Source organism: Budorcas taxicolor, chromosome 17, assembly GCF_023091745.1.
Source record: "Budorcas taxicolor isolate Tak-1 chromosome 17, Takin1.1, whole genome shotgun sequence".
NCBI lineage: Eukaryota > Metazoa > Chordata > Mammalia > Artiodactyla > Bovidae > Budorcas > Budorcas taxicolor.
Window position 1 is genome coordinate 72,753,338 of NC_068926.1, and position 25,722 is coordinate 72,779,059.

General features: G+C 62.9%; 1 protein-coding gene across 1 annotated transcript; it reads left to right on the plus strand.

Moving 5' to 3' along the window:
- Positions 1–18,055: 18,055 nt before the first annotated feature.
- On the plus strand, positions 18,056–25,710 carry SEPTIN5 (septin 5). The gene is made up of 12 exons (XM_052654385.1): positions 18,056–18,098; positions 18,246–18,256; positions 22,211–22,307; positions 22,400–22,486; positions 22,679–22,802; positions 22,877–23,011; positions 23,110–23,227; positions 23,315–23,416; positions 24,130–24,226; positions 24,311–24,446; positions 24,560–24,662; positions 24,890–25,710. Exons 1-12 carry the CDS (start codon positions 18,056–18,058, stop codon positions 24,944–24,946), a joined length of 1,110 nt encoding a protein of 369 aa, XP_052510345.1. The 3' UTR covers positions 24,947–25,710.
- Positions 25,711–25,722: the final 12 nt, after the last annotated feature.

The window sequence follows — 25,722 nt, forward strand, 5'->3', positions numbered from 1 at the left end:
TTTCCAGCGGCTGGGGGAGGGAGGGCTGAACAGGGGGAGAAGGGGCGTGCTCAGGGCGGAGACCCCGCTCTGCCGCGCGCTGTAGTGGGCCCACGCCATCACGCTGCTGTCCCCCTGCGGCGTGGGCAGGAGCGGCCCGAGGCAGACGGAGGACCCTGCGTGGGGCAGACACGCGGGCGGAGTCTCGGCGATTATCCGCGATGAGTGCCGATGGGAGGGGGGGGGCGTGGGAAACCGCTCTGCTTCCTGCTCAGCCTTGCAGTGACCCTCAGCTGCTCTAAAAATAAACCCCATTAAAATGTTTTAAAAATAAAAGTGAATGTGAGCCCGCAAAGGCTGGGTCTCAGCGCTGCGGCGGCTCCAGGCCCAGCGCGGGCCCTGGGCGTGGGCAGAGTCCGCTCCCGGCCCGCCCCTTGGCGGGACCCCTCTCGGTCGCACAGCGTGTTTGAGTCTTGAGTGTTTTTCTTGGCTTGGATGGACAGGGTAGGTTGCACTCTTTGTCAGTTTTGGAATTGAAGGTATTTTTAAGAAACGCAGCCAGGATCGTGGGAACATCCTGAAGCCGTTGGCGTGTCTGGAGTCTGGAGTCAGCCCCTCCCGCCCTCCCCTCTCAGTCTCTGCCCTCCAGCCTCCTCCCCCCACCCCAACTCAGTGCCTGGCTGTCTGGAGTCTGGCCCTGTCCGCCCCCCAGCCTCCCCTCTCCCCCTGCACCCCCACCCCTGGGCAGCTCAGTGGATGCCGTTCGTTTAGGTTTCAAACTCAGGCGTGGACAGTCGCGGAGACTGCCGGCACCGCCCCCCCCGACCACAGTCACTGCTTCCTTCTGGCCCCGACCTGCGCCAGCAGAGTGGACAGTTGAAGGGGCCACGCCACCTGGCCTGCTCCCTCTGAGTTAGTTGCTGCTCTAGTTGAGAACAAGCCAAACAAACCTGAACCCACCTCAGGAGCCATTGAATTAGGAAAGAGGGGCGCCCCCTGGTGGCCCGTCCCCCCCACTGCAGGGAGCCCGGGTTCGGTCCCTGGTCGGGGAACTCAGATGCTGCCAAGGAAGGTGAGTTAGTAACTGCTGCTTTGTAATGAACTCAGCGTCTGAAACAGCACAGTATCCTCAAGTCAGGGGCCTCTCTGCTCAGCATCTCTCTCGAGTCACTATCAAAGTGTCGGTCTGGCCGTGGTCTCTTTGGAAGGCCGCACTGGGAAGCAAAGGTCCTCCATGGACTCTGCTCCACGGATGTAAGATAAACTTTCCAAAAGTTAACTGTATTTTCCATATGTTAGAATGAAACACACAGGCTTCCTCAGTGGCTCAACCGTCCACCTGCAACGTAGGAGATGTGGGTTCGATCCCTGGTTTGGGAAGATCCCCTGGAGGAGGGCATGGCTACCCACTCCAATATTTTTGCAGGGAAAATCCCATGGACCGAGGAGCCTTGTGGGCTACAGTCCATGGGGTCACAAAAGTCGGACACGAATGCAGCAACTGAGCATGCTCCCGAAGAATTAAGCACAGACCATTTGAAATTCTTCACAGGATGAGATACATGGAAGTCTAACAAAACATTCACAGAACATGGACACAGAAGGCTGTGCAAGTCTGCTGGAAGAAACCAGGAACGGGCTACCGATAAGCACAGCCACCTGGATGAGGCACCAGAGATATGTGAAAGACAATCCCAAAAGGTCAGACGCCCTCCCAGGGACGGAGGGTTTGGTCCCAGACCACTGAAAGGAAGCGGATACCGCAGCAAAGAGCATCACACGGAGTTTTTGTTTCCCCAGTGCAAATAAAAGTGGTGTTTACACCAGACTGTAGCCTATTACGTATGCAACAGCGTTGTGTCTTAAAAAAAGAAATGTACAGGCCGTAATTCAAGAGTATTGCTGAACACTTCTAACCATCATCTGAGCCTCAGTGGGTCAAAATAGCAGCATCCCAGAGCATTGACCACAGGTCACCCCGCAAACACAGTGAGGAGGAGAAAGTTCGAAATCTCCTGAGAATTACCAAAACGGGACAGAAAGACACGAAGTGAGGACGTGCTGTTGGAAAAATGGCCCAACAGACTTCATTTACTCGGGGTTGCCACCAACCTTCAGTTTGTGAAAAATAAAAACAAACAAACAACACGCCGTTTATCTGTGAAGCTAATAAATCACGCTGCGCCTGCATACACGTCCATTTCCATTCATCTAACTGTTGAAATTTAAAAAATATATGAGAATGGAGAGCCGATTAGTGGCTGCAGGAGGCAGGGAGGGGGTGGGGCAGGAGGGAAGTGGGCGTGGCTAAGAAGCAGCAGCAGCACGTGTCCCTCTGGGCAGAGACGTCATCGCAGTTCTGCAAAATGTAACCGCTGGAGGAGCTGAGCGAAGGCCACCAGGGCTGGCGCCAGGGGCGCCGCCGCTCGGGGGTCCTCACTTTGCGTGGGGGGCGCTGTGGGGCCAGCCGCCTGCTGCTGTCCCTCCCGGAGATGGGGCGGCTTCTGCTCTCGGGGCAGGCCAAGCTCCCTGTGGCTCACAGTTGCCAAAGAAGCGCGTTGCACCACAGCGCGGTGTGCACCCGTTTGGGGAGCGGGGCCCCAGGACCTGCTGGGGGTGGGACGGGGTCCCCGAATACCCCCACCACGCTCGCGACACGCCCTGTGCAGAGACCGTGCTCCCCCCACCCGCCGGCCCGTGTGCTCGGTGGACTGTGTGGGGGTCGCGGGGCACACCTGGGCCCGGAGGAGGGCGGAGGAGCGGGGCTTCGCGGCCGCCGCACCCTCGCGCCTGCAGTTTGCCCTTCGGTTGGCGGCCGAAGCCGGCGAGTGTGGAAACCGCAGCGGGGCGGGCTCCAGCGGCGAGGCCGCGGGGTTGCTTCACATCCGTGTCCTCACTCCGCGTCTCGCCATCCTTCCGGCCCGCCCCGCTCCCCCCTCCCCGCCCGAGGACCCCGCCTCCGCCGCCTCCTGCCTCCGGGGATCTGGGTGCCCACTGACCGCACGTTACTCCCCCAGAAAACCGGCCTGGCCACGCCTTCCCAGAACCACCCTGGTCTGTCTCAACGCTCGCAGTGGGGCCCTGGACCCCTCCAGACCAGCTCCCCCGACCCCACCTGGCCGTTCTGCGCTGGGACTTGGTGCCGGTTCCAGCCGCTGCCCAGCCCTAGGCCGCTGGCCCTCCAGCCTGCCCTTCTTCCGAGCTCACGGGCCACATGCTATGTCCTGGCCATACCCTGACGCCCCCCCAGCTCAGGGGCCACGTGCTTTGTCCTGGCCGTGACCCTGACTCCCACCCCTCCGTTTTTGGTGGCAGGGTTTGCAGGCCTGTCTTATCCCAGCTTCCCAGGTGACTCAGTTGGTCAAGAATCCACCTGTTAATGCAGGAGACCCTGGTTTGATCCCTGGGCCGGGAAGATCCCCTGGAGAAAGAAATGGCAGCCCACTCCACTATTCTTGCCTGGGAAATCCCATGGATGGAGGAGCCTGGTGGGCTGCAGTCCATGTGGTCCCAAGAGTCAGACACAACTGAGATTGAACCGTCAGCTTATCCCGCAGAACAGAGCCTTCCGCACCCTCTGCCGCCGGGCTACTGCGCTGTGGTTCTAAGTTGCTCCAGGCTCGTGAGGCCTGCTAATGAGGACAACTGCCCATGTGTCTCCCCACTGCTGGACGTGAGCCTCAGGGCACATTCCCAGAGGGGGTCGCAGGTCCCAGGGGAAAGGGATGTCCCGTCTCTTCAGATGCCACCGGACCGGCCTGGGCTGCCCCCACGTGTGAGCGTGTGAGCCCAGCCTGTGCCCGCCTCTGGCCTGAGTGGTCTGCCTGGCAAGGCCACTTGCTTGGCCTCTCCCTGGTGTGAGTGTGAGTGAGAATGCATGTGCGTGTGTGTCCAAGTGCATCAGTGTGCGTGTGCATGAGTGTGCGTGTGTGCGTGTGCATGAGTGTGTGTGCGTGAGAATGTGTGTGTGTGTGTCCGGGCGTGTGAGTGTGCGTGTCCATGAGTGTGCATGCGTGTGCGTGTGCATGAGTGTGCGTGCGTGCGTGCGTGTGTGTGAGAATCCGTGTGTGTGAGTGTGCGTGCGCATGAGTGTGCGTGCGTGCGTGTGCATGAGTGGGTGCGTGCGTGAGTGTGCGTGAGAATGTGTGTGCGTGAGTGTGCGTGTGTGTCCGAGCGCATGAGTGTGTGCATGAGTGTGCGTGTGCATGAGTGTGCGTGCTTGTGCGTGGCCTGTTCTCCCGCTGCCTGTTGACCATCGTCTGCATTTTGCACGGTCTCCTCTCCCCGCCCGGCTTGCTGGGCGTCCTTAAATGTTCCAATGTTGGCACATCAGCCCCTAGGTGTGCCCTGCCCCGTCATTTTGACCTCTCCCACTCGGTTTTACGGTGGGCGGGGATGCAAGTCTATGTCATTGAACCTGTGTCTTTTATGTGTGTGGAGTTGCATGTCCTTGTGCCCCGTCTGTGAAGGAACTGGCGGCCTCCTGCCCCGTCTGTGAGGAGCTGGCGTCCTCGTGCCCCGTCTGTGAGGAGCTGGCCTGGGTTTCAGAGCTCAGTGCCCCTGTGGTTTCACTCGTCAGTGCTGGCGTTTGCTGCCTTGCAATTTCGTTTTGTAACGGGGGGCGGTGTGCAGCCCACGTCCCTGTTTCTATGTGACGCTCCCAGCTGTGTCCCTGTGTCGATTTATTTTCAGAAAGCCCACTGCTCCCCTACCTTCATCATATACTGAGTCTCCAGATGAGCTTGGAGATTCTGCTCCTGAATTTTCTATCAATGCAAGTCACGTTCATAATTTAAAATTTTCTAGGAACCATAGTAAAAAATAAACAAATAAAGAGAGAAAGGTGAGACTAATTTTAATTTTTTTTAATATTTATTTTTACTCATTTGGCTGCACCAGGTCCTGGTTGCCGCCCATGGGATCTGGTTCCCTGACCAGGGATCGAACCCAGGCCCCCTGCATTGGGAGCACAGAGTCTTAGCCTCTGGACCACCAGGGAAGTCCCTGACTGTAATATTTTCACCTGAATCTACCCAAACATCCCTCGCGGTGCGGTCGGTATAGGCACGTGATACCGGTTCGTCGCCGCTTTGGGTCGGGAGACGGCGTTTGCGGCTCTGCATCAGGACGTCACCCCCCAGGGCCAGCGGCCGCTGGGACACGCGCCAGCCTGGCCCCCCGGCCCGTCCGCTCAGGGCTGCCCTTGCTGCGGCCACGATGCGGGGGCCCAGGGTGCGTGTGTCCGGTGGGCCTTCTCGCCGAGCCGGGGCTGCCGCCTCCTTCCCCAGAGAACAGTCTCCCCTCCAGTGGGAACTGTCCTGTGGGGGTAGCTGGCATTTTGGTAAGAAAGCAGCAGAAATCCCTGTTTGTTCGGGAACTTGTCCTAGGAGAATTTGTCTCTCTCGTTTTACTGATTGGAGGTCTGTTCATCTGCCAGGGATCAGGAGACGATTCTTCACTGAATATGGAATTTTCTTCTGCTTCTACCAACCAGCTTTGACGTAGCTTCTTAGGAAATGACAAACTGTGAAAATGAAAATAGAAACCAGTGATATACCTTGTTATTGCTGCCTCATCTGCTGAGTGCCCGGCTCCTCCAGAGCGGGGATGTGGATTCTAGAGGAAACGGGGCTCTGTCTGTGCTCACATCTCTGGCCTCATGCTCAGGAGACTGTAATTGCTTTTCCGCAAACCTGGCTCTTTCTGTTTGCTCCGTGTCACTTTTTCCGCCCGAGGTCTGTCCTTCCCCGTGCGCCGTGCCCAGCCGAGCAGCAGGCGGGCCTTCTGGGCGGGACTCTGTGCTCTGGGCCCGGAGTCAGCCTCAGGGGCCCAGTGCTTCCTGCCGGGATTCCAGACTCTGGCTGGCCACTGGGGAGACCACAGGGCTGGCCCTCAGTGTGAGGGGGGCTGGGAGCCCAGCAGGAGGGGCTGGGGACACCATTAGTCAGCTGTTAGTCAGCCCTCGCAGAACGGGCCCTGCAGGTTCTCACGGCGTGCGGGGCAGGGCCGCAGCGTCTGCACAGGCGCCGGTCTGGGGCAGGGCCGCCCAGCCCTCCCTGCCCAGCGGACGCCCCTGGCCGAGGGGGGCCACCAGCACTGCGGTACCTGCCCCTTCCTCAATTGGCCTCCGAAGGCAGCCCTAACCCAACCCCAAGCCCGACCCTGAACCATAACCCCAACTCCTCAGTTCAGTTCAGTTCAGTTCAGACGCTCAGTCGTGTCCGACTCTTTGCAACCCCATGAATCGCAGCACGCCAGGCCTCCCTGTCCATCACCAACTCCCGGAGTTCACTCAGACTCGCGTCCATCGAGTCAGTGATGCCATCCAGCCATCTCATCCTCTGTCGTCCCCTTCTCCTCCTGCCCCCAATCCCTCCCAGCATCAGCCTTTTCCAATGAGTCAACTCTTCGCTGAGGTGGCCAAAGTTCTGGAGTTTCAGCTTTAGCATCATTCCTTCCAAAGAACACCCAGGGCTGATCTCCTTTAGAATGGATCTCCTTGCATTCCAAGGGACTCTCAAGAGTCTTCTCCAACACCACAGTTCAAAAACATCAATTCTTCGGCGCTCAGCCTTCTTCACAGTCCAACTCACACATCCATACATGACCACTGGAAAAACCATAGCCTTGACTAGATGGACCTTTGTTGGCAAAGTAATGTCTCTGCTTTTGAATATACTATCTAGGTTGGTCATAACTTTTCTTCCAAGGAGTAAGCGTCTTTTAATTTCATGGCTGCAGTCACCATCTGCAGTGATTTTGGAGCCCAAAATAAAGTCTGACACTGTTTCCACTATTTCCCCATCTATTTCCCATTAAGTGATGGGATCAGATGCCATGATCTTCGTTTTCTGAATGTTGAGCTTTAAGCCAACTTTTTCACTCTCCTCTTTCACTTTCATCAAGAGGCTTTTTAGTTCCTCTTCACTTTCTGCCATAAGGGTGGTGTCATCTGCATATCTGAGGTTATTGATATTTCTCCTGGCAATCTTGATTCCAGCTTGTGTTTCTTCCAGTCCAGAGTTTCTCATGATGTACTCTGTATTTAAGTTAAATAAGCAGGGTGACAATATACAGCCTTGACGTAGTCCTTTTCCTACTTGGAACCAGTCTGTTGTTCCATGTCCAGTTCTAGCTGTTGTTTCCTGACCTGCATATAGGTTTCTCAAGAGGCAGGTTAGGTGGTCTGGTATTCCCATCTCTTTCAGAATTTTCCACAGTTTATTGTGATACACAGTCAAAGACTTTGGCATAGTCAATAAAGCAGAGATAGATGTTTTTCTGGAACTCTCTTACATTTTCCGATGATCCAGCGGATGTTGGTAATTTGATCTCTGGTTCCTCTGCCTTTTCTAAAACCAGCTTGAACATCAGGGAATTCACGGTTCACGTATTGCTGAAGTCTGGCTTGGAGAATTTTGAGCATTACTTTACTAGCATGTGAGATGAGTGCAATTGTGTGGCAGTTTGAGCATTCTTTGGCATTGCCTTTCTTTGGGATTGGAATGAAAACTGACCTTTTCCAGTCCAGTGGCCACTGCTGAGTTTTCCAAATTTGCTGGCATATTGAGTGCAGCACTTTCACAGCATCATCTTCCAGGATTTGAAACAGCTCCACTGGAATTCCATCACCTCCACTAGCTTTGTTCGTAGTGATGCGTTCTAAGGCCCCCTTGACTTCACATTCCAGGATGTCTGGCTCTAGGTTAGTGATCACACCATCGTGATTATCTGGGTCGTGAAGATCTTTTTTGTACAGGTCTTCCATGTATTCTTGCCACCTCTTCTTAATATCTTCTGCTTCTGTTAGGTCCAGACCATTTCTGTCCTTTATCGAGCCCATCTCTGCATGAAATGTTCCCTTGGTATCTCTAATTTTCTTGAAGAGATCTCTAGACTTTCCCTTTCTGTTCTTTTCCTCTGTTTCTTTGCACTGATCGCTGAGGAAGGCTTTCTTATCTCTTCTTGCTATTCTTTGGAACTCTGCATTCAGATGCTTATATCTTTCCTTTTCTCCTTTGCTTTTCGCCTCTCTTCTTTTCACAGCTATTTGTAAGGCCTAACCCTAACTCCTAGCCTGACCCTACAATCTAACACTAACCCCTAGCCTGACGCTGACCCTGACACTAAATACTAACCCCAGCCAGAGCCTGACCCTAAACCCTAAACCCTAAACCCTAACCGTAACCCTAACCCTAACTCCTAGCCTGACCCTGAGTCCCGGGATGCTTCCAGAAGGTCCTCGTGTGGAGAACCCCTCCCGTCTCGCACTGAGCGGCAGCGCCTGGGTGTCCCACCGGGCGCCTTACGCTTGTGCCAGCCTGTGTGTGTCCTCTCGGGAGCTTCGTGCATGTGGAACCACGTGTGTGTGTGCAGAAGTGCGTCTTCTCCGGGGCTGCCTTCCGCACACAGGCAGTGTCTGTGCCCACAGGCCGGCGGCTTTTTTTCAGTGTTATTATGATGATAAGCCACATCGTGGGCTCTGCTCTCACAAGTGTCCCCCAGTTACGTTAACTCCAGGGGCTTCACACAGCCGATCCTAGAGCAAAACTGAGACTTTACACTGGACTGTTTTTATTAGTTGTGTTCAGAAGGAGCTGCAGTAAGATGTGGCTAACACGGGCTTCCCAGGTGGCTCAGCCAGTCACGGGTTCGCCTGCAATGCGAGAGACTCGGGTTCAGTCTCTGGGTTGGGAAGATCCCCTTGGAGTAGGGACTGGCAACCCACTCCAGTATTCCTGCCCGGAGAATCCCATGGACACAGGAGCCTGGCGGGCTGCAGTCCATGGGGTTGCCAAGAGGCAGACACGGCTGCGCGTGCGCACACATCGAGGCACAAAGGCCGCCCCTGCAGCCGCTCCTCAACACCGTCCGGCGGCGCGGAATCCGTGCACAGCGTTGTGCAGCCCTTCCTACCACGGCCTCCAGAACGTTCCGTCTCCCCAAGCTGACGCTCTGCTCTCTCCCCGCCCCCACCCCGGCCCCCACCGTCCACTCCCATCTCTGTGCAGCTGACGCCCCCGGGGCCTTGTGCAGCTTTTGTCCTGGGCCTGCCCCCTCCACGGGCATCGGGCCCTCAGGGCTCATCCTCGCCGCAGCCTCCTGGGTCAGGCGTCCTTCCTGCGGAGGCCCACCGCGCTGACCTTGAGCCCACAGTGCTCCCTACGGCACCCGAAGGGCAAGAGGAGGGGCCGCTGAAGCTGTTGGAAGCCGACTCCGTGGCACTAAGGGGTGTGCCCAGGCACGCCCACCCTCATTCCACACACAGCGGCCACAGCCCTGCCCTGGTGCCTCCTCCCTCCCGGATGGAGAAGCCGGACGGTGAGCCCAGGTGATCGGACGCAGAGCGACCTCAGGGTCCAGTGCCTCCACTCTCTGGACACCTAACTCCACAGGGGCGGAAACGTGTGTCCACACAGGGATTCGTCCCGACTGCTCATTCCAGCCTGTGGACGCAGATGGAAAGGGGAACCACCCACGTGGCATCAACGCACGGGCAGACAGCACGTTGCCCACTCAGTCAATGCAGCGAAGTTCCGACGCAGGCCGCGCGTGGCGGCCTCGAGAGCAGGATCTCAGAGAGGGCTACGTATTGTGTGATTCCACCTGTAGGCAACGTCCAGAGCGGGCAGATGTGCAGACCCGTGGTGGCCAGGGCCCGGGGAGGGTGGTGCCCGCAAACGGGCTCCTTTGGGTGATAGAGGCCCAGCTTTGGAAGGTCTGAAGCTCTTGGAATGGCACCCTGTGTGAGGGAGGCCTCCTGGCCTGTGAACTATGCCTCCATAGGACACCTTCTTGTCATGCTTGTGGCAATGGCTCCTCAGCCCTGTGCACACCCTGGAAACCTCTGAACGCATAGGCTAGGTGGTAAGTTGTGTGGTGATGAATTGTCTCAATAGAGCGCGCGGGCAGGGGCCTGGGGCGAGCTTGGTGTTTCCAAGGGAGGCGAGGCAGCCTGTTGGCTGGGGCTGGCGTGGGAGCCAGGGCTCAGCTCCTGGGTGGGGCTGTGTGTACTGCGAGGGTGCAGCCTGAGGCCTGAACCACACGGGGTCGCAGGAGTCCCCACTGCGGAGGTGAGGTCAGACCCAGGTCCGAGCCCGAGGGGCACAGAGCAGGTGGCCTTGGGTGGTGTCGTGGGCTGGGCTGTGCCCCCAGGTCCAAGTGTTGAAGCCCCAACCCCAGCGCTCAGAATGTGACCGTGTTTGCAGGTGGGCTGAGTGAAAAGAGGTCACTAGGGTGGGGCCCCAACCCAACAGAACCCAGGACCTTTTGAGACAGGAGGTCGGGATGCAGACACACAGAGGTGAGGATGCGGGGAGATCATGGTGGACACTCGCCAAGGAGACAGAAATGCCCCAGCCTCAGGCTTGCAGCACCCAGCCCATCAGGAAGGGGCTCCCGCCGCTGAAGCCCGGGGTGGGGGTGCTAGATGCTGGGCTTCCGTGAGGAACCGCGGGCACATTGCTGAAGCAGAGTCCGCGCTGGACGTGGAGCGAGAGGGGAGGGGACGGCAAGAGTGGCTCGGGATTCAGATCCGAGCTGCTGGCAGGTGGGGACCCCGCACGTTAGACGGTAAACCGGGCTGGAGCGGAATGGTCCGCTGGGGGCTGTCCAGGGACCCCCAAGACCGTCCCTAGCCGCTGCCAGGGGGTTGAGGACCCAGCAGCCCTGGGCGGTCCCCAGCTACTTCCGCACCCCCTTCACAGGCTCCAGCGCCAGGCACTGTCCGCACAGGCAAGTGAAAACAAAAGCCAGAGGCACCTGGGGCTGAGCAAGGACCCCGTAGTGGGAGCAGCCTGGACGTCAGCCCCGAGGTTCCCAGAGCAGCTCCGCCATCGTCGAGACGACCCGCGGGGCCAGCAGTGCGCTGCAGGCGGCGCGGCCCCTCTGGGGAGGACCCTGCCCCTTGCCAGCCGCCAGCAGGGGCTCGGAAGGGTCTCCTTGGACCCATGGGTGGGGAAGTGGAGGCGGCCATGCAGGCAGGGAGAATGGAAATGGTGCCGGATTCTCTGAGCCCTGGAGTGGGGGCAGGGTGTCAACGCCCCAGACAGAGCCCCAAAACGCCTCCCGGTGCCCCACCCCAGCTGCCCTGACAGCGCGCGCTGGGCTGGTCCGCAGCGGCCAGACTCTTGAGTGGCCCTGGCCCGGAGTGTACCCCCTCACTCGGCGCCCCCCTGAGCCTGAGACGTCGCCCTCGGCTCTGATGTCCTCCCCGGAAACCCCGGCCAAGCCAAACACGCCCGTGTGGGGCTCTGTCCTGACTCAGAGCCACGTGGCCACGGGCTGGGCTGGGCTCTCCTGTCCCTGAGCCTGGCCACATGCCCCGGATGCATCCCCGTGGGGCCCAGGCCATACCCAGTAAGAGGTCTCAGAGGCACCAGGGTCTACAGGTCCCATGCCCACCCCCACGCCCGACCACGCGCCTCGGACAGCCACTCCTCCCCGCTGTCCTGCAGGCCTCAGGGGACTCACCTCGACGGGGCCGTCCCCCACCCCCTGCCCTAGTCCACCCCCGGCCGCTGGCCGGAGACAGGTCAGCGTCCATCACCCAGGCTGTGAGCAGAGAGAGGACTGGCCAGGAAAGAGGAGCGCTTACGGGTTTTATTTTTTAAAGACAGGCCTGAGGAGTCTTCCAGCCCACACCTTCTCCTGGAGCCGCGACGCCCCGTGAACGTGAGGGTGCTCACGCACGTCTTCAGCAGCGGGTGACAGGACAGGGGACGCCGCACAACCTCCCCAGGGCTCGAGGCCCCTGTGTGGTCAGGATGTGGGCCAGCCCCCGAGATGTGGTGGGGAGAAGCCCCAGGGCTCAAGGGAGGCGTCCCAGCCGGCAGCCACAGAGGCAGGTGCTGAAATCACATGGCTGACCCAGCTGAGCCTTCCCGAGGTTCTGATCCACAGGAACCACGAGAGATTCAAGAATGACCACACTGATGTTGGACCATAAAGAAGGCTGAGTGCCGAGGAACTGATGCTTCTGAACTGTGGTGTTGGAGAAGACTCTTGAGAGTCCCTTGGACTGCAAGGAGATCCAACCAGTCCATCCTAAAGGAAATCAGTCCTGAATATTCATTGGAAGGACTGATGCTGAAGCTGAAACTCCGATACTTTGGCCACCTCATGCGAAGAGCTGACTCACTGGAAAAGACCCTGATGCTGGGAAAGACTGAAGGCGGGAGGAGAAGGGGACGACAGAGGATAAGGTAGTTGGATGGCATCAGCGACTCAATGGATGTGAGTTTGAGTAAACTGTGGGAGTTGGTGATGGACAGGGAGGCCTGGCGTGCTGCGGTTCATGGCGTCTCAAAGAGTTGGACACGACTGAGCGCCTGAACTGAACTGAAATTGATGTGTTCAGTCACTAGGTTTCAAATTGTTCTGCAGCAACAGAGGGTCATTTCACAACAGACTAGAGTTCCGAACAAGATCCATGAGAAAGCTGAAACCTTCAGTTGCATCAGAGGTGTCACGGCAGTTCAGTGGGGAAGGTTCAATTGTTTCCACAGATGGTGCTAGAACAATTGGGTAAACTTTGGTCTCTACCTGACACCAGACACGCAAATGAATTCACGGCGGATCACAGTCCTGAAGACAGTGCTGAAAATACAAAGCTTAGCGAAGAAAGAGAGAGAATATGGTTCATGACCTTGGGGGTAAGTAGGCAAAGATTTCTTGGAGAGAACAAAAGAAGCTTGAGGTAGAAAATGAAAAATCAGTAAATTTGGACTTACCCAAATTACAAACATCTGTTTCTTTTTATTTTATTTTATTTTATTATTATTATTTTTTTTGCCACATGGGATCTCAGTTTCTGAACCAAGGATTGAACCCAGGTCTCCTGCACTGCAAGGCAGAATTTGAGCCACCAGGGAAGTCCCCCAACCAAGTTCAAAAGCACTTCAACAAGGAAGGAGCCAGCAAATGCTTTGGGAGCAAGTGGACGCTCACAAGCCATCAAAAACGTCAGCCAACCTCTTGTACCTTATACAAGAACAAGCTCAAAGTAAAATCATGGACTTAAATTTAAAACATAAAACTGAAACTTTACGAGGAAAAGAGAAGCGCTTTGGTGCCCAGAGCTCAGCAGCAAATGCTGAGACTTGGCACGCCTCCCCGTGCTGCCGTGTGGCGCCCCGCAGGGTGCCCGCTGGGAGGACTGGGTGAGCCTTCAGCTGCGCATCCTGCCCAGGAGGCCAGGCCCAGCTGTCCACGGGCTGAGCGCTCTGGGGTGAGACGGTCCAGGACCCCTCAGGGAGTACCGGCACCTCAGGGCGCTTGTGCAGAGTCATGGCTGCAAAAACCAGCCTTTGGCAAGAGCTCGCGGGACAGGAGGGAGTCCTAGCAACACCTGCCCCCTGGTGGTCCCGCTCGGGGGGCCCCGGGCCCGGCTCCTAGCACGCCCCGTGTCCGGCTCGCTCAGCCCAGCGGGTCAGTGGCCAGAAGCGCTCAGGCTGGGCTTTCCCCGACTCCAAGTCACTGCTGACGGAGGCGCAGGAGCTCCTGCTGGCCCCCACTGGAGGGGCCCAGCATGGGTCCCTTCAGTCGGCTGCCTGGGGCGGGCACAGCTCTGCAGAGGAGCCCCCCAGGGCCTGTGGCCAGAACGAGGGGCAGGAGGGACTGAGCCGAGACCCTGGGGCCTTCCTGCCCTTCCTTGGATGCCCAAGGCTGGCCGCCCGCGGCCATGGCCACGCTGTTCACTCCCAGGGGGTTTTCTCACTCGTCCCTGGCCTGATGATCCCCAGGAAGGACGTGGGGCTGGGATACCGCGGGGCGCGGGGGCCCAGCCTTTGGAACCCCAACACCCAGCCTTTCCTGGAGGGCAGAGGTGGTTATGGGGGAGGGCAGGCCTGGGTCTTGGTCACCGTGAAGCCCCAGACCAGCCTGCACTTGGTGAGGGGCCCTGGCCCTGATCAGCAGCGCCCACTGGCTGAGTCACTGCAGTGACACAAGCCCCTTGCCCTCTGGTTGGGGGCAGCTGTCCCCGCGGCCCCCTTGCCGGCCTGTCTGGGCAGAGGGCACCCTGGGGTCCGGGGCAGGCGGGGCTGAGGCCCACAGCACAGGACAGCCACACCCCGACCCGGGCCGAGGCCTGCCTGCTGCCCCAGGGCCCTCGCTCAGGCCTTCCTTTGTCCTCCTGCCCTCTGAACCCTGCTTCCCGGTCTGTGCCCAGGCACGGTGCCCACCCCCAGCAGGGCTGAGCAGGCGAGAGGCCCGCAAACGCTGTGCCCCTCACCCTCAGGGTTTGGGGGTGGGGGAGGGTGACACCTTCCTGCACACCAGGAACCCCCTGGGAGAAGAGGACCCCTGGACCCCAGCCTGGGCACCCCCCACAACGGCCCCAGCATCACACAGAAAAGCGGGGACCTCAGAGGGGGACAGTCCTGAGCCAGAAGCCGGCAGGCAACGCATGGCCGACGGGGCGGGATGCGGGAGGTGGCCGGGCAGTGGGGAAGGGGCGGGGCGCGGGGGTGCTCACCGTGGGGGCCTGAGCAGCGTGCCCCCATCCGTCGGCGCCGTGGGTCCTTCTCTTGGGCCAGCACTGAGCCTGACCAGGGCCTGCTCTGCAGGGTGGCCCCACACCCGGGCACAGACTGCATGAGTGAGTGACCCAGGGCACCACCCTCGGGCCAGTGGGGACGGGCTGCGGGAATCACAGCCCCTGTGTGCCGAGCGGGGGTGGGGGGGGTCTGTCCTGAGCCCCATGCTGTCACTGAGGATGGGGGCCCCAGCCTCGAAGGGTCTGAAGCTCTGAGCGGGCTGGGACGCAGGGAAGGGGGCGTCCTGCACGTCACGAAGGTGCTGTCGGTGGGTTAGCTCCACTTTGAGCTGACTATGGTCCTTCTGTGTCCCCGTGAAGGGCACTGTGGTTCTTCTCCTCTCCCGGTGGCCCTTTCTTCAAAGAGGTGGTCTGACCCCCCAGGGGCCAGTGTGACCCGCAGCCCAGAGATGGGGTGGCGATGGCCAAGCTGTGTCCAGCTCGGCTTCTGCCCTCGTCCCTGGCCTCAGATGGACCGAACGTTCTGGAGTGTGTTGCCAGCGGTCCCCAGTCCCCTGGACAGGCTGCCCTGTCTCGAACCCGACCCCTCCAGGCGTGGGGCTTATACAGAGGCACCAATGCCCACGTGGCCACAGATGCCCACGCGTCTACGGTGACAGGACGGACGATTCGGCACCAGCTAAATGCGGCCTCTGGAGAACTTCCGAAATAAACACAGGTTTTTTTTTGTTGTTTTTCTGAAAAGCGTCAAGCTGCTTGTAGCCCAAGCTGGTTGAGCAGATTTTTCTGGGTGTAGCTTATTTTTTCACTCCCTACCTTCTTTTTCTGTGAATTAAAAAGTAGCGTTCTTCCCACCAGGGAGCATCTTACTGCCAGCCTTCCTGCTCCGGCAGTGGGGCCGGGCTCAGACCTGCGCCCCCCAGCCCAGGAGGCTGGGTTTTCCTTTAACCACAGCCCCGCGGCGGGAGGCAGGCTGGCCGGGCCCCGGGCTCTCCTGCCCAAGGTCACCCGCCCCCAGGGTCGCGACCTGTGGTGGGCAGGGGCCGTGGAAGGGTTGCACCAGGTGGTCAGTTGGCAGCATCCAGGCTGGAGAAACCGGAAGCGGCCCCCCTGCCATCCCACCTGGCAGAGCAGAAGACGGGCCTGTGAATCACCGGCCGAAGCCTCCGCGCTTGCTCGGGCAGCGGAGCCGTGATCTGTCCCTCAGGGTCTCTCAGCTGGAGGGGCGGCCCTGCCTCTGTGGCAGGGTTTGGGGTATCCCCTGGACTCAAGCACAGGTTGGAGGGGAGCAGACCCCACCCGCTTCCCGCCCCGCAGCCCGCGGCCACTCACCCCTGGGTATTCCATCAGAGGCCTGACCCGGGCCTGCCCTCGGGAGTCCTGCGGCGGCTCCGGGCCCTCTCACCGTCAGCTCCAGGCGGAGTTTCCAGGCCCAAGACTGGGCTGCAGCCCACCTTTGCTGACCCCCACGCTCCCCTGGAGCACACTTAGAAGAGAAAAGAGCTGTCTCTGTGGTGTCCCACCCTCCCCGCCTCTGTCTACACGATTGTTCTAAAACCTGAAACCTGCCAAGCTGGGCCCTTCTGGCAGTCCAGTCCCCTCAGGGCCGAGTTCAAACTCCCTGACCAAGGGCTGCCTGGAGCCCCTCCCAGACCCCCAGGACAGGGCAGATTAGCACGTCCTCCGGATCTCAGGCTTGCCTGGGCCAGTTGGTGCTAACTTTTGAAGTGTCCTTTCTCACTGCCGGATGGGACCGCTTTGCTAAGCTCCAGGTGCCCTGAGATGGGGTTTCCACAGAGGCCCCCAGGGCAGCTGAAGGCTCAGAAGTCCTGCCTTGCACTCCAAGCGTCCCCTCTGGCCCCACTCCTTTATCCACAATCCCGAACTCCCTAAAGCTCTGAAAGAAAGGCTTTCAAACTCGGGTGACAAAGCCAATCCTAAAGCAATATATTCGTTCACCGTGGTCTTTGTTTATTCCAGTTCATGGGAGCAGTTGTGTTTCACTACCAAAATCTTAAAAAAAAGATTCAGCATTTCTTTTGGCGGCGTGGCATGGGGGACCTTAGCTTCAAACCAGGGATGGAACCCGAGCCCCTTGCAGGGAAAGCACGGTGTCTCAACCTCGGGGCCACTGGGAAGGCCCTCAGCACAAGAACTTCAAGGCACAGCCCCAGGGCCCTGTGAGGCATGAGGTCATCTGTGAGCGTGTGCAAGTCCTGAATTCCAAAGCTCTGGCCCCAGGGCCTGGGGCAGGGTGGGGGGTGGACTGACCCTACCCCTCGTGGTGGACCGGGCGGAGGCCCCTGGGGAGGGGACCCCGACCAGCCGGGCGACAGTGACGGTGCTGCCCCCTGACTTTCACACTGTGAGGCGCCACAGTCTGCCCAGAGCTGGCACTCAGAGATGGCGGAGCCCACAGGCCAGCAGAGGCCCCAGGGTGCAGGAGGGCGGGGCAGGATGGGGCTTCCCCCCTGTGGAGGGGCCCTCACCTGGGGGGCTGCTGACCACAGGCCCGACGTCCCTCCCTGAGGGACTGAGAGCCCCAGACGTGCCTCCTGGGGCGCTCCCGGGAAGTCCAGGCTGAGGGCCCCTGGGAGTGTCGCTGGGAGCGTGGCAGTGACGGAGAGACAGGAGAGGCCTGTTGAGGAGACCGGCCTGGGGAGACCTCAGCCTACGTGGGGTGCAGACCCTGCCCGCCTTCACAGTGCCCGGGGGCCTGTCTCAGGGTGGTCTCAGCGGGCCCACCTGTGGGCGTGCAGGGCACAGGGTGCTGGGGTGGGCCTGGGGGTGCGGGGCTGAGGGTGGGTGCCAGGCCTCCTGTCCGGGATGGCAGCTCATCCTCACCCCTTACCCAGGATCCTGGAACTGGGGCGGCCGGCTGCCCGGGTGTGAGCGCTTGCAGAGCCGGGCACAGCCGCCAACAGCTGCAGGAGAGGAGCCGGGGCTGGCCGGGTGCCAGGCATCAGGCTTTCCGCCGACAGGGCAGGAGTGGGACTCCGCAGGCCAAAGCCCCTGGCATCCATCCTGATGAGGTGGGGGGGGCATGCCCTGACCTCAGCTGCGCAGAGCCTGCCGGTGGAGCGTGGTGGCGGAGCATGTATGAGGCCCGAGCCTCTGGGGGCGGGCTTTACGGGGGGGCCACACCAAGGATGATCAGAGGTCAGGTGTGGACGGGGGTCCCACGACAGGGGAGGAGTCAGAGCCGGGGTCTGGGTAGGGGGCCGGGGATTGGGCAGGGACGGTGTTGGGGGGCCGGGGGCCCTGGGCAGGGAGGAGGGGGGGTGAACGGCGGCCGCGGTCACGGGGGCCGGGCGCAGCGCGGGTCTCGGGTGCCCCGGCGCCCGGCCGGCGGGAAGGGAGGGCGTCGCCGCCGGCCGCGGGCGCGGGGCGGTGGGGGCGCCCGGGTCCCCGCCCCCGCCGGCCGCGCCGGGTCGCGCGTGGGCGCGGCGGGCGCCGATTGGCTGGCGGGCGCGCGGGCGGGGCGGGCCGCGGCGCGGAGGGGCCGGTCACCCCGCAGCCCGGCCTTGGCCTCGGCTCGTCGCCGCCCCGCCCGCGCGCACGTCCCCCCCGGCGGCCACCATGAGCACAGGCCTGCGGTACAAGAGCAAGCTGGCGACCCCAGGTGAGCCCGGCGCCCGCCCGCCCGCGCGCGCGCGCGCGCCTTTGTCCCCGCCGCCCGCGCGCCTCTCATCGCGTGTCTTGGTCTCTGTCCCGCCCGCCGGCCGGCCCTGGACCCCGACCCGACCCCCGACCCGACCCGCACCCGCAGAGGACAAGCAGGTACGCGTGCGCCGCCGCTCCCCCGGCCCGCTGTGACCCATGCTGCCAGCAGCGCCGCGGCGCCCCGCGCGACCGCGCCCCCGCCCGCCGTCGTCCCGCCCTGTCGCGACAGCCGATCGTCAGCCCGGGCGCTGCGCGGCGGCGGGGGCGCCGCGCGCGGTCCTGGATCCCGACCCTGGCTTGCGCCGCGTGGGCCCCTGCCCGATGGGGGATGGGCCGGGTGCCCCCTCCCACTGGTCCGGCGCCGGCCTCTGCTTGTTGAACTGGCCCGAGACCGCGGGCGGGGGAGGGGGTCCTGAGGGAGCCCCTGGTCATGGAAGGCCAGGGGCGGGGGGAGGGGTCTGCGTCCAGCAGCCGGGCGGACCCCGGGTGGCCCCACACGGACAGGGCGGCCGGGCGGCTGCTCGGGCCACCCCACCCAGCGTCTCTGCATCCTCTTCCCGCTGAGAGACGTGAGTGGGCTGACCTGGGGCCTCTTCCCTAGACTGGGAGCCTCCAGGGCCTGGTCTGAGTCATCCCCCTGCCCAGCATGGGTCTTCAGACCCAGAGGGTACTAACTGGTTCACCCAAGGGCCGGCCTGGGCCCCCACCCTCCGGGTGCACAGGGCTGGACAGAAGGCTGCCTGGACACCCACGGCGAACCTGGCTGAGGTCAGGCTTAAATATCGAGGAGGCCCCGTGGAGGGGGGCGCATCGGGGGAGCTTGGGGCCCTGGGGCAGCCCCACTGGCTGAGGTCTCTCTGCTCGAGCGCAGCCGTGTTTAGGGCAGAACAGGAAGGCTGACTTGGGCACCAGGGTGGCCTTGGCAGCCCTTGTCAGGGATGGGGGTTCACACCCTGTGTGGAACCCCACAGTATTGGCCCAGGTGTGGCAGGTGGGCGGAGCGGCCTGGCAGGTGGTGTTGGAGCTGGGAGTTGCCGGCTGCGCCCTGGGCCGGGCGAGGCTCGTGGGGAGGGGCCTCTCATCTTCACCCTGCCAGCAAGGGGCTCCCTGGGGAGCCAGGGCCAGGAGCTGCCTGCCCATGCTTCGGGTCAAACAATGCAGGAGGCGCGGGGCCAGCCCGCCAGCCTGCCATTGTTCAGGGAGAGACGGGGCAAGCCCCGGGAGACCGGCCCCCTACTCCGGGGCCTGCGGGCACTTGGGGTTCCCTGCTGGGACTCCAGCCCCTCTGGGCTAGTGTCTGCACCACCTGGAGCTCAGCTAGGACCGGCCTCACCCATGCCTGCCCCCGGGACCTGAGGCAGAGGGCGTTATGTGGGTGGCATGTAGGGTCCCCCCGGGATTGGGGCCAGGAGCCAGGCTTTTGGGGCAGGGTCCCCGTGGGTCTTCACTGTTCCATTGTTGGCGTTCTGAGCCTCAGCCTGTCGCCCCTCCAGGAAAGAGGGGGACTCGATGGACCCCTCCGTGCCCACCATCTCAGGCACTGGGGGGAGGGGGGACTTGATGGACCCCTCCGTGCCCACCGTCTGAGGCACGGGGTGGGGGCTCTGGTGGTCCCCTGTACCCTCCCCCACCGCAACCCCTCTCAGCGAAAGTGGTGGTTCCCCTGGCTCTGGCTCCCGTCCCCAGAGCCGATGGGGAGATTCTAAGAATGAAAACGCCTTGAGAGCATCAGGCACCAGGCGGTGGGGAGGAGGTGGGCGCGGCACTGAGTCCTAGGGAGTGTCTGTTGTGCCTCGAGGACCAGACAAAGCGGGCGGCAGGGCCCTCTCCTTGGGGACCCCCAGGGAATCCCCAGCCCTGTGCGGGTGAGGTGGGATGCGGGCCAGGCTGGCAGGGGCTGGGCTTGTCCCCTGTCCCGGGCCTCCCGAGGCTGTTCCTTACCAGTGGGCAAACCAAGGCCGTCTGGGCAGCGCACCCTTCAGGCCCCAGGGTGTGGGGAGATGAGGCCAGGCCCGGCTCTGTCCTCGGAGGTGCCCCGGGCCCAAGAGGTTAGCTTGTCAACCCGGCAGGAACTGGGCCTAGGAGCTGTGTCTAAGGTGGCGCCCGGGGTTGGAGGCTGGGGGATACTCATGCTGGAGACCCCCCACAGGTGCACGTGGCGGGTGATTTCTCGGAGCCAGGGCACGAGCCTGGGCTGTGGCCTGTGGCCCCTCCGCCGTCCTCTTGGATGAAAGGCGCCCCTGTTCCCAGCAGTGGACCCACCCCTTCTCCCCAGGTGCCAGCAGCCTCCAGGCCCCATGGCAGCAGCTCCAGCCTGGACTGGGGGACAGAGGCCCCTTAAGCAGGGAGCCAGGAAGGGAGGGCGGGTGAGGGTGTGGGGGCCTCCCACCCCTACTGACAGAGTTCAGAGCGAGTCCACCTCTTTGGAGGCCCAGCTCCTTCCCGTTGGTCTGGCCTGTTCAGATTCTGGTGGGGGCCTGCGGGGTGGGGGCGAGGCTGGGTTTGGCGGCTCAGGAGACCCCCGTGGTCCCTGGCATCGCGGCACAGGCAAGAGGACGGAGCTGGCTGGAGCCCCCCAGGCTCCCTGTTGCCCAATCCTGGGGGTGAGGGCAGGGTGGAAGCTCAGACAGAGTGCCCCCCCCCCCGGGGGAAGGGGTCCGCTCCATCAGCCCCCCTCGGCTGGCAGCAGCTTTCTGGCCAGCAGGGCTGGCCGGCGGGTTTGGGGGACCACGCACGGGCCACAGCTTCCGCGTTTGCAGAGGAGATGGGGGCCGGGCATCTAGGGCTGTGACCGCCCCTCCGGCCCGACGCGGGCCTGGGTGGGGAGCCGGGCTCTACCCTCGCAGGTTCCCCGCTGGTCTCAGGGGCCGCGGCGGTAAGCGTTCTCCGGACACGCGCGGGGGCCAGGGCGCGCAGGGAGGGCTGCGTCTGTGGGGAGTTTCGGGGGGCCGGGCGGGAGCGCGCGGATGGGGCTCCCTCTGGCGGCGGGCGCGGCGGCGCGGACCCGCCGTGGACCGGCCCCCGCCGTGCAGTCGCGGGGCTGACGGCCCGAGCCGCGCCGCTCCGCGCGCAGCCGCCCGCCCGCCCGCCGAGCTGGGCCCTGCCCTCCTCCGCTCCGGTGGCTCCGCCCGCGCGGCCTCATTTCCAGGCGACCGTCTCCCGGAGACCGCGCGCTCCCGTCCGGTAGGGACCCGCTTGTGCCCGGGGCTGGCCGTCTGGGGCCGGACCCGCGGCTCGAGGGGGGCCTCGGGGTCGCGCATCGCGTGAGCGCCGCCCCGCCCCGGGCCCCGGTGCCCGCGTCCGAGCGCCCCCGGGGCGAGAACACGCCTGGCGGCGGGCGGGCCTGACCCTCTGGGCCCCAGCGCGGCCCGCACGGTCCCAGGCTGGCGGGGATGGACTCGCTGGCAGCACCCCAAGACCGCCTGGTGGAGCCGCTGCTGTCGCCGCGGACCCAGGCCCAGAGGCGGCTCAAGGTGTGTGTGGATTGGGGCGCGGAAAGTGGGTCAGCGCACGCCCACCCCGGTGCCCGGACTGGGGATATGACATTGGCTGCAGGGCCCTGGGGTCCTGGGGTGGGCGCCGGGCCTTGGGGAGGCCAGGGGCTGCTGTCTATAAATAGCCCCAGCTCCACCGTTGCTGCAGCCAGCCACCCCCGCGGCTGGATCGGGGCCAGATGGGGCCTCCCACCCCCGACTTTCGCAGAGGGGTGAGTATTCAGGTGGGGGCTTCTCCAGCTTCGGAGGGCCTTGGGCATGTCTGAGGGGTCCGGGTCCTGGTGCCCTCTGCCCCCCACCCAAGGACACCGGCCTCACTGGGTGTGCCTGTTGCCCCCGCTCCGGGCACAGATCCGTCTCTGTGAAGCCCTTGAGGGCACCACTACCCTTCACGCCCACCCGCCTCCCACCTCAGGGGGGTCCTTTGCCCGCAGACCCTCGCCCGCTGCTGCTACTGAGATGCCCCTTCCCCGGGGGACCCTGCCCTGCTGCCTCCCTGGCCTGAGCGAGGTAGGGGCAGGGCCCGGGGCTGCCCCGGCAACCGGGGCGTGCCCCTGACCTGCCCCACCCCCGCCAGGACGTTGACAAGCAGTACGTGGGCTTTGCCACACTGCCCAACCAGGTGCACCGCAAGTCTGTGAAGAAGGGCTTCGACTTCACGCTCATGGTGGCCGGTGAGTGGGCCGGGCCCCAGGGCGGGTAGGGGCACGGGCAGCCATGCTGTCTGGGGCCTGGGACCTGACCTCCCCACTGCATCTGTGGGCAGGGGAGTCGGGCCTGGGGAAGTCCACGTTGGTCCACAGCCTCTTCCTGACGGACCTCTACAAGGAGCGGAAGCTGCTGAGTGCCGAGGGTGAGTGGGCCCCACGGCCCTGCTGGGTGATCCTTTCAAGGGCTCCTTCCAGGTCCAGCCCCGATCCTCTGTCCCCGAAGCGTGGGTCCAGACCACCGCCAGGCCACGTAACCTGGGAGTGTCTGGGGTGCCCGGGGGTAGGAGTCAGGGCCGCAGAGGCCACTGTAAACCACCCCCCGCCCCCCGCCCCAGAACGCATCAGCCAGACGGTTGAGATCCTGAAGCACACGGTGGACATCGAAGAGAAGGGGGTGAAGCTGAAGCTCACCATCGTGGACACGCCGGGCTTCGGGGACGCCGTCAACAACTCTGAGTGGTGAGGAAGGCTTGCCTGGGCTGCCCCAGCCCCCGGCCCCCAGCCCGGCTGGCCTCACGTGCCCCTACCCCCAGCTGGAAGCCCGTCACGGACTACGTGGACCAGCAGTTCGAGCAGTACTTCCGGGACGAGAGCGGCCTCAACCGCAAGAACATCCAGGACAACCGTGTGCACTGCTGCCTGTACTTCATCTCCCCTTTCGGGCACGGGTAGGTGGCCGCCCCGGGCCAGGCGGCCTGCCCGTGCCTCGGGCACCCCCTCCCGCCACCCCCGCCCCACGGGCCCCTCACCCCGGCCCCCCTCACAGGCTGCGGCCGGTGGACGTGGGCTTCATGAAGGCCCTGCACGAGAAGGTGAACATCGTGCCCCTCATCGCCAAGGCCGACTGTCTTGTCCCAGGGGAGATCCGGAAGCTGAAAGAGCGGGTGAGCCTGCGGGGGTGGGGGTCTGCGCGGGGCTCGGGGGGAACTGAGGCCGCCGGCCCCTCCCCTGACAGCCCTCGCTGGCTGCAGATCCGGGAAGAGATCGACAAGTTTGGGATCCACGTGTACCAGTTTCCTGAGTGCGACTCGGACGAGGATGAGGACTTCAAGCAGCAGGACCGGGAATTGAAGGTGAGCCTGCATCGCTTGGGGGGACCCCAGAGGCCACTGTACAGCGGGCCTAGAAGAGTGCTGGGGCCCTGGTCTGACCTGGGGCGGGGGACGGGGCGGGGGGGACGTGAGACTTTCATCCAGGCTGTAGAGTCGTAGCCGGGGATGGCTCAGGTCCCTGCTGGCCAGTGTGGCTTGGGCCCCGTGTGGTTCATGGGTCATGGAGTGCTTGCCAGGATACAAGGGCACAGTCAACTGGCCAGGCCCCACCCTGGCCCTGCACTCAGCCCCCTTCTCGTACCCCAGGCATGTGCATGCCCCAACTCACAGAGTCCTGAGCTCTGGGGGCAGGAGGTGGCTTTGAGTGGTGATGGAGAAGCCAAGCTGGGGACAAGTGGCCACTAGGCCAGGACCAGGGCAGGCCCTTCACCCCAAAGTCAGCAGGGGTATCACTAACAGCACAGGCTCCGCTCTGGGGAAGTAGGGGGAGGGGTACCAGGCAGGGAGGGTACATCTGATTGGGCACAGCCTGGCAAAAGCCCTCCATGTAAGCGGCACCAGCTCTGGCTTCAGCTGGCAACAGAGAGGCCCAAGGTGGGGATAACAGGTTCTTTTAGGGGAGAGACTATTGTTGGGGACATGGAGGCGTACCCATGCCCCTCTTGGACCACGGACCTCACACCCATGCTAACTGAGCTGAGCCCTTGCAACTGCCCCCCCCCACCCCCCGCCAGGAGAGCGCACCCTTCGCTGTTATCGGCAGCAACACGGTGGTGGAGGCCAAGGGACAGCGGGTCCGGGGGCGTCTGTACCCCTGGGGGATCGTGGAGGGTGAGTCCAGGCCTGGGGCACAGCCTTTGGGGGGGAAGGCTCCCCTGGGCCGGTGGCCCACTCACCGGCCGCCCCCGCCCGCAGTGGAGAACCAGGCGCACTGCGACTTCGTGAAGCTTCGCAACATGCTAATCCGCACGCACATGCACGACCTCAAGGACGTGACCTGCGACGTGCACTACGAGAACTACCGTGCGCAGTGCATCCAGCAGATGACCAGGTGCGCGCCCCGCCCCGCCCCGCCCCGCCCGGAGGTGCGAGAGCCGCAGGGCCGGCTGGTGTCGAGGGTCAGCCTGGCCTCCAGCAGCCTCGTCCCCGGTGTCCACCCTGCAGCAAGCTGACGCAGGACAGCCGCATGGAGAGCCCCATACCCATCCTGCCACTGCCCACGCCTGACGCCGAGACTGAAAAGCTCATCAGAATGAAAGATGAGGAGGTGGGCGGAGAGCAGGGGCCGAGCCAGGGTGGGTGGGCGGGGAGAGGGGAGGAGCGAGGCTGGGTGGGTGGGGCCAGGCTGGTGGGTGGGGAGAGGGGAGGAGCGAGGCTGGGTGGTAGAGCCAGGGTGGTGGGCGGGGAGTGGAGGCGGAGCCAGGCTGGGCGCGGGGCAGGCCCCGCCCACCGCTCGCTCACACCCGCCCCCTGCCGCTCCTGCCCCGCCCCCAGCTAAGGCGGATGCAAGAAATGCTGCAGAAAATGAAGCTGCAGATGCAGGACCAGTGACGGCCGCAGCCCACGCGCCATAACTGTGCTGCCGGCTTCCGGGCTGGCCCTTCCCACCCCTGGACCCCGACGGGCCTGGACTCGACGCCGGATTCGTCTGGGTCGCCCATAGGCCCGGACGCGACCCCCCACCCCAGACCTGGTTTTTTTCCCCTCTTGTTCTCAGAGACGCTGGGTCACAGCCCCCAGCCAACCCTAATTTATTGTCAGCATCGGCCCCTCCCCTCGTTTGTATCTGCTTCCCAGCGGCCTGGACGGTGGCACCCCCACATCCAGTCGTCTTTGGTTTTGAGGCGCTGGATCTAAGTTGGGTGGTGACTTCTGAGATCTGCCCCCAACTGGAAGGTCACTGAACTGACTCCAGGCCCTATTTACATGGGCGGGAGAACCAAGGCAGAGTGGGGGTGGGGGGGCCCATCCCCGGGACCCTGGCCTGTTTCCCTACTCGGAGCCTCCCTTTGGGCCCCCGTGGGCCAGGGCCTTCTTACCCTTTCCCCCACTCACCAGGCACCTCTGCGCACAGGTTGGGAGCGGAAGTGATTAGGCTCCCTCCCGATCTAAGGAGGTCAGCTGGCTGCAGGGGACAGTAATGCGGCCGGGCTTCGCAGTGAATGCCCGAGCGCCTCCCCCGCAGCCCGGCCCGGCCCACCCTTTGCCCATCAGCGGCGGGAGGCCTGCTCTCCGCAGCAGCGCTGTCGCTCTGGGTCCCTGGTCCCCGTCCCTCCACCCGCATGATCCCTGGCCCCGAGCCCCGTTCCCCAGTGTGTCCCGTTGTG